The 8,522-nt window shown below is 37.8% G+C and overlaps 1 protein-coding gene across 1 annotated transcript; it reads left to right on the plus strand.

The window, feature by feature from the left end:
- The first annotated feature begins 2,521 nt into the window (after positions 1–2,521).
- LOC112726947 (uncharacterized) lies at positions 2,522–6,363 on the plus strand. Its single transcript, XM_025776521.3, has 4 exons — positions 2,522–2,916; positions 3,011–4,369; positions 4,538–4,730; positions 5,379–6,363. Exons 1-4 carry the CDS (start codon positions 2,770–2,772, stop codon positions 5,966–5,968), a joined length of 2,289 nt encoding a protein of 762 aa, XP_025632306.1. The 5' UTR covers positions 2,522–2,769; the 3' UTR covers positions 5,969–6,363.
- The last annotated feature ends 2,159 nt before the right edge of the window (positions 6,364–8,522 follow it).

Below are 8,522 nucleotides of genomic sequence, written 5' to 3' on the forward strand. Positions count from 1 at the left end.
TTATCATAAAAATTTGGATATAATATTATAAAATTATTTATAAAAAAATTTAAACCGATAAAGAGAGAGATGTATTACATCTCTAAGGGTGGCATTGTATGTATGGCCTCTCCTTAAACTCCAATCAACCAAATGGCATTTGCATTAGAAATACCGAAAGAATAGAATGTGATGAAACTTTTATGATTATTCTTTTTATAATTAAATATGATGAAACTTTTGCGTATTATGTTCCTTATCGCATGGGAGCTTGTCTTAGTAGAAGTATGATATCTTCCCTGCCACCTCAACATGCAATCTCATCCTATTTAAATTTTAAATTTAGAACTAAAGAAATAATAAAAGAAAAGAATATTCTTTAGCTATCTCATAAAACTAATTTTTTTTTTAAAAAATTTAAGTCAATAGAAAAAGATTATATAAGTAGTTATATTTTTAATAATTTTTTTAAATAAAAGTTTTTTTTTATTTGATTTTTGCATAAATTTTTTTATTGTATGTTATTTTTTTTATTTTTAGAATTGATCAAAGATTGAATTTTAGACATTTTGAACATAAAATTTTTTATACAATAATATAATTTCTTTCAAAATTTAAAATAATAAAAAAAACAATATGAACAATTATATGTAGCAAAATAAAATCCTAAAACACGAAAAAATGGAGGATTTGGTGGAGATATTTTGCGCGATTTTTTTTTATTGTGTGAGAGAGAGAAGAGTGTCCATAACTAGTTCCTAGGAGAAGGTGGAGATTTTCGAGGCAGGCCTAGGCCCGTGAGACAGAGACTGGGCAATGACCGCGACTGGACCGCGGAGATTCCCGGCCGAGGCATAGACCAGGCCTGCACGGGCACTTGTCCAGGTGTGGACGGCCAGCATGTGTGCTTTGGCCGAATTTCGTCGATGGAATGATCTTGCAACGCGCCCAGCTTTCTATTGCAACGCGCCCGACCAACATGCCCAGCTTCTGTTGCAACGGCCACGACCAACGTTGCAAACGCGCCTTCAAACAAACAATCACAAATCGGACAGTCCGATTTGTGTTTTCGAAAATAAAAAAATTTTTAATGTTAAAATCGGACCGTCCAATTTTTATTTAAAAAAAAAAAATACAAATCGAACCTTCTAATTTGTAGTTTATTTTTTTTTAAATAAATAAATCAGGCCCTTCGATTTGAACAAATACCAATAAAAAAATACCATATCAAAGAAAAACACCCAATCTTCCAATAACAATGTATTACACATATATTTAATCAATATAAAAAAAAATTAGTCGAAATTGCTGACGTGGTGAATGGTATCCACTGAATGGAAGGGCTCGAAAATTGTTATGTTTGTATGGGGGTGATCGGAGTTGGTTTGAATTGTTCAAAGGGCAAAAAATAGAAATAAGCCAACGAAAAAAATAATTAACGTGAATAAGCCAAAATAAAAACTGCTTCATGAATCCACCAATGCATGTTTATATGTAGTTCGAAACAGCTTGGTTGGAACTTCATTTCTACATAATTTGAACCAGTTTGGTTCGAATTATACACAACCACACGCACACACTAATTCGAACCAGCTTGTTTCGAATTACACACAAACACCGTGATAGGATTAGTGTGTGTAATTCGAATTAGTGTGTACGTGTGTTTGTTTGTAATTCGAACTAAGCTGGTTCGAATTAGTGTGTGCGTGTGTTTGTGTATAATTCGAACCAAAATGGAGTTCGAACCAAACTGGTTCGAACTACATATAAACGTACATTGGTGGATTCATAAAGCAATTTTCGTTTTGACTTATTCACGTAAATTATTTTCTTCCTTGTCTTATTTCTGTTTTTTGCCATTGTTCAAAGGGAAAGAAAGATGAGAGCTGAGGGTGAAGGCACAAAAACCAGAGGAGTTGGAATCTGACAGAGAGCCAGAGAGCATTGCCCACGGTGGCTATGCTGCCAGGGCGTAACAGTAAAAGCCTAAAAGGCCTCGACTCCCCCAACCGCATTTGCAAACTGTCCAAATGCGCTCGCGCGGTTTTCCGTGCCCTCCTTCCTCTGCTTCACTATGCTTAATGCTTACCACTATTATAAACATTCATTGGCTAACATACTCACATTTCACTATTAAAATCACTTTTCAATTCAAATATCCAATATAGTTACTTGAAACCTTTAGCTAGTGTTTCAAAGAATTGTAATTATACAATTTTCTACATCATTGTATTAATATAAACCAACATGTCTATTAATTTAGCATTGTAATTATTTTTACTGGTGTGATAATATATAATTAAATACACGCATAAAAATATAAATTTAAATATATAGAATAACAATAAATATAAGTTTAATTCAAATGTTAGAAATGGCCTCCCAATACTCATTATGATATAGACAGATGATACAAGAGTTTATATAGTAAAAAGTTATAAAGCAATCTCGTTAAGAAAATTCAAGAGCGAAAATGATTTAGGTTTAGGACACATTAGACATTCCACAAAAAGTAAGGGAACTAAACGTCATTTCAGTCACCCCTCCATTCAACACCCTTTTAAAGACCAGAAAAGCGGGAGTCTCAGAGATAAAAGAGCTCTCTCACAATAGAGATAGAGAGTGAAGGAACGAGAGAAAGCATAGAGTGAGAGAGAAAGCAGAGAGAAAAAGAGAGTGAACAAGGATGTGGAAGAATACGAAGGCCTGACATTAACATATCACCATAAAAAAAGTGTGATAGTGAGCGAAAGCAAGAAGATCCAAGCAGAAGAAAAAATAGAGAGCAAAATGACGAGTACCATAGTGAGAGAACAGAACCTGGACAAGCACATTCACAAGCAAATGGGGTGCATGGCTGGCTTCCTTAACATCTTCGACCGCCACCAGATTCTCGCCGGAAAACGCATCTCCTCCGCCAAACGCCTCCCTCCTCCGGTAAGTAACTCACCAAACCTGGATAAAAAAATTTTTCCGTTACTTTTTCTTCCTCATTTTAACTCATATTTCAAAATGTACATTTTTTTATCAGCAACCGGATTCCTCGCCAGAGCCGGAGAACCACGTGGCTTCACCGGCGCGTCCAGCAACGCCATCACCGGAGCGCGTGAAACAGAGTCCAGCGAGAGAGCACACAGTTTCGACGGTTACTACTCTGCCGGTTCTAGAATTCAAGGAAGGGACGAGGTCCACGTGGAAGTTCTCAAGGGAGGCTCCGAGGCTCTCATTGGACAGCAGGACCCGAACCAGCTCCCCGAGCCTTAGCCTCTCCCCGAACCTCAATCCAGACGACCGAGGCGAGAAACTGTCTTCAGAGATACAGTTACAGCGCCGTTCCACCAGCGTCGTCGCGAGGCTCATGGGCCTGGAGTCCTTACCGGGTCCAGACTCGGATTCAGGGCCCAATAAGAAACCTGAGCTCCGAAGATCCGCTTCCGAGTCCAGAGCCTCCAGAGATCTCAACCGATTCTTCGACGCCGCTAACAGCAACGGTTTTCAGCTGAACCTCAAGCAGGTGCAGCAACGGCAACAGTACACTCAACCGCAGGGGATTGTTTCCGAGGGTCTGAACAACAATGCAGGTTCAGATCCGGTGGAGCAGGGTGCACGGAACAACAACAACGCGAAGGGAGAGAAGAACTATAACAACAATGCAAGGAACAGGGGAGTGGTTACGATGGTGCAGAAGAAGAGCTTCTTTGACTCCGCGGATTTCTTTCCTGAGGTACCGAAACGCAGCGTTTCGATCTACGGCGAGATCGAGAGGAGGCTGAGGATGCGAGGAATCGACGAGCCTTCGAAGGATCTAGAAACTCTGAAACATATCTTGGAGGCTTTGCAGCTTAAAGGACTCTTGCATTCGAAGAATCACGCAAATCGGAGTAACGGTAACAACAACTATAATCACAATCACAATCACATGAACTTCGTTCTAGATGGCGGAAGAACGAAGAACGATTCTCCTATTGTTGTGATTAAACCGGTTCGATCCAACCGAACCGGAAGAACTGGTAGCCAGTCTCCTCCGAATTCAAGCGTCCGGTCTAGTCCGAGGGCTCGCCGGAACGAACGTCAGCCGGAGGTTGACCGGAGAAGTAGAAACGCGAGATCGCCGCCGGTTTGCAGGAGTCCGAACCGGAGGAATGTAGCGCCGAACGCGGCGGAGAATCATCACCACAGTAGAGTGTATTATAACGACGGGTTTGATTCGAGAAAGGTGTCTCCGGTTCAGTCGCCGAGAGTAAACTCGAGAAGAACCACACCGGTTCATTCTCCGAGAATGAGAAAACCGATTGATCAGAAGGACGAGAAGGTGTTGACTGTGGCAGAGGATGAATCTTCCACAGTTTCAGAGAGTAGCTTCAGCACTTCCTCGCATACAGACACAGAGGTAAAATAACTATAATTTACTGTTAATGAAAATCAATTATTCATTTACATATTACAATAGTTTTCTACTTTAACTAAAGAAAATTACTGTTCGTCAATGACAATAATGATTTCGGTTTTCTCTTGTAATTAATTATTTTTAATTTTAATTACTTTTTTGGGAGTGTAGAGGTACAGATTGGAAGAGTACAAAGAAGGGAGGAATTTACTGGACAGGTGTGACAAGTTGCTGAACAGCATAGCGGAAATGACGGCCTCGAACGAGTTGCAACCCAGTCCCGTATCGGTTCTTGACTCGTCCTTCTACAGGGACGAGTGGTGTTTACCTTCCCCAATCACAAAACGCTGCATTGATTACAAAGGTTAGTGTAACAACTTTAGTAGTAGTGTCTTCATGTGATTCATATAACTTGATACAGCCATTACTTTGTTAATTTGGGTTACGTAATAGGTTAATTTGTTTAATCTTTGGTGTCTAGAGGTCTAGCCATGACGTATTTTTTCATAGCCAAAGTTGGGGACCTATGCTAAATGAACACATGCTTATGCGTCGTTTTTAAGCACCCATACCTATCTCTGTTATCCTCGTGCTTCCCATTCCCGATTGCAACAAGTACAATTAGGTGGAAAACAAAACATGCTATAAAATTGACCAAGTTTTGATTCAGAGATGCTAATTCAAGAACAGTGGATGATTTGTTCTCTGCCTACGTGGACCAATCATTTCACATGAGTGCTACTAACGTGGCAGTACTCGGTTGGTTCATTCACTTTTAGCACAAATACTACGGTGCATGCTACTTTCCACTCGTACACGGTACACACTCACGTGGGACCGAACTCCCTCCTGGCCTGAATAGTGAACACTCTACTCTACGGAGCTCAACGTTCCACAAAAAACAAAACAAAAAAAAACCAGCAATATTGTTCCTAATTAACTAATTAATCACTCAATTAAATCCTTTCATTAGTTGATTAACTTCTAAAACTGTTTAAATTTGTTATTACAGATCAAGCGGCGGAGTCGGAAGATGATATGTGGAGTGCGGCATTTTGCAGCAGCGAAGCCAAGTCGGAGGATGCAACAGAGGACAACGACTTCTCTTACGTGTCAGAAATCCTGAAGGCATGCACTTACCTACCCGAGAACGGCGACGTTTTCGCTTTATTAGAGAAGCAGCAGATTCTAAAGGGAAAAGACACCTCAAAGGCCTCAACAATTCAGAGGCGGTTAGTGTTCGACACGGTCCGTGATATCTTGTCCCGGCATCGTCGGCTTCCGCCATGGAAGGCGGCGTTCGGTGGCGATGAGAGGCAGAGGGTATGGTCCGAGTTTAGGAGAATACGAGGAGATAGGGAGGAGGAGGAGGAGTGGTCGGAGAAGGACATGTTTGAGGTTATATGCGGGGTTTTGAGGAAGGACATGGCGGAGGATGTTGAGGGTTGGGGGGAATGGACGGTGGAGATTGGAGATATGGTGCTGGACATCGAACGGCTCGTGTTCAAGGACCTGATTGGCGAGACCATACGAGAGTTAGCCACGTGTGCTTCCTCCCAACGTAACAGAGTTTTTGCGCTTCGTAGGAAGCTCGTCTTTTGATTTTTCAGTCAAACAATGATGCATGGAAAAGGACCAAATATAAACATAACAGCCGGAAAAAAAAAGGAAAAAAAAAAAAAGAAAGAGAAAAAAAAAAGACGAGAAAAGGAAAAGAAAAGGAGTCGCACGCTTTGTTTAAAATTTTGCGCGCTTGCTTTTTTCGTAATTATTTTTTTAATTTGTTAATGACCGAATTAGTGAGGTTTAAATATGAAATTTAAGATAATCTCAGGGAGAATGTTCTTTGTTTTTTCTTCTTTTTCTTTCTTTTCTAGTCTGATGTGTAGCACAGAAGCATTGGATTGTTGTAATTAAATGCTGCCGTGGACGGATTAGAAGAATGAAAATGGAAAAAGTTGCATAATGAAGTGGCAGAGGACAATAACATTGCTTAATCATTTTTGTTACCTAGTGAACTACTATAGACCAGAATATAATTTTCTTTCCTTAATCTTGTGGTTTTACCAATTTTTAACTAGTAAGTTTGAATATGTTGTTTTTCCTAATCCTGGTCATTGGCAAACAGGAGGTCCTACAGATTATAATTATGGAGTAGCTTGCAGCTTTCTGGGACTTTGAGGTTCCCGTTTTAAAAGGGACAGAACAATTTGATTGTACAACTCGAAAAATACACTCAGCTAGAGCAGCAACATTTTCATCTCCTTTTAAGATTTAATGTTTTAAACAATAACCGACGATAAATCGCTGTCCCCTTTATTTTATGGACTAAAATACTAATACTGACTATAAAAGAATATAACATTGACATAGTTAGTTATAAAAAAAATTAAAATTAACTTGTAATTATAAAAGGTAGATTATAGTAGATAAAATTATATAAACTTTAAAAATATTATAAAATTTTATCAAATTTTTTCTCTAATTCAATCTAACCAATTTCAAATTTTAATTCTATTTTGTCCAATTTTCAAAACTCTTTTTTATTATCACAAATCTAAAGCTCTATTTTTTTTTTTATTTTTGTCCTCCACTTGTAAATTACTAGAATTAAGATCGATCAAATTGAACCCACAAAACTGAGGCTGAGAGCACGAACACTTCTGAAATTCTTTTATGTTGGCAAAAATTAATGCAAAATCTTGAACTTCATTGCAAAATTCCTTTATGCATTTAAAATTTTTGCGAATTCAAATTTCACTGCAATTAAAAATCAAATATAAATTAGAGTAATCTGAATAGATAGGAACATTTTCTGACGTTGCACTTCAATAATCGATGCAATTCGGAAAAGAACGTGGAGGAGGCGAAACTGCAAACTCAGATTTGTAGCAAATTTCTGTGGTCGAAACTCTCGAATGAGAGAATCACAAACAACTCCGCCCACTATTGCAAAGGGAGAATTAGAGATTGGTGGTAGAAGATTGGAGAGGAGAAAAATTGGTGGTTAGAGAAATTGCAACATCATGAAAAGAAAAAGTGAAAATAATGATTAATTAGGGTTAAGATTGGAAAATATTTATTTTTGGGGTGTAAAAAGTGAAGAGTGTAGAGAGATAGCACATAGATAAAGAAAAGCAATATGAGAAAATCATATTAATTTTTGGGGTTGGTTGAGGTTGGGGTTGGGTTGGAGTGGGGTAGCGATGAGTGAGAGACATAACATTGATATGGAGGCTATATGGTCAGGTTGGGATGCTGTGGTGGTAGCAGTAGACGGATCAGAGGTGAAGGTTTGATTAAGGTTAGTTTTGTGGCTGGTTAGGTTTGAGGGGTATTTTGGAAATTTTTTTTATAATTTTTTAGAGTTTGATTAGTTTTGTCTATTAGAGTTTATCTTTCATGGTTATAAGTTAGTTTTAATTCTTTTATGGTTAGATTTGTTAGTATCATAATCTTTCATGATCAATTTTGGTAGTTTAGTCTTATTTTATGTGTAAATATATTGATTTTTTTTGATACATTAAAAATAAATAAATAAAGTCAAATTGGGTTGGTCTAGTACTTAACTGACTAGTTCGTTTAAGTAAGTGTTGGGATTCGAATCTTATTTTGTGTATATAACAATTCATTAGCCAGTAACAAACCCTTAAGTAGAGTTCTGATTTGTCAAGGACTAGTCCTTGACTTGCTGAATTGAGAGATACTGTGAGAAAAAATAAATAAGGGAGTATACACGAACAAAAGAAAAGTTTTTAAAAATATGATATAGCGTAATCAAATTTTTTATTATGAGTAAATGGTCAAATTCATTCCTGAACGATCACTCATTTTTCAAATTGGTCCTTGAAAGATTTTTTAATCAAGTTCATTCTGCAAAGATTTTAAGTTGGTAATAGTAGTCTTTTTGTTACTTTCGTTGTTGGTGGCATTAGAATTTGTTGATATGACACATTAAGTGGCATCACAACGTACACCTGATAGTTTTAATTGGCTACTAACATGATAAGTTTATGAAGTTAGATCAAATCAACTCTAAATTGAGGAATTACAATGCCTTAAGATCCCCTTCAATTTGGGATTGATTTGACCTAATTTTATAAACTTATTATATTAGCAATCAATTAGGGCTCTTAGATGTGTGATGTGGTCAGTG

This window comes from Arachis hypogaea, chromosome 12 (genome assembly GCF_003086295.3).
Source record: "Arachis hypogaea cultivar Tifrunner chromosome 12, arahy.Tifrunner.gnm2.J5K5, whole genome shotgun sequence".
Lineage (NCBI taxonomy): Eukaryota > Viridiplantae > Streptophyta > Magnoliopsida > Fabales > Fabaceae > Arachis > Arachis hypogaea.

Coding starts and splice junctions, on each gene's coding strand:
- LOC112726947 (XM_025776521.3), top strand. CDS start 2,770: ATGACGAGTACCATAGTGAGAGAACAGAACCTGGACAAGCACATTCAC. Junction 2,917..3,010: donor CCAAACGCCTCCCTCCTCCG/GTAAGTAACTCA, acceptor TTTTTTTATCAG/CAACCGGATTCCTCGCCAGA. Junction 4,370..4,537: donor CCTCGCATACAGACACAGAG/GTAAAATAACTA, acceptor TTGGGAGTGTAG/AGGTACAGATTGGAAGAGTA.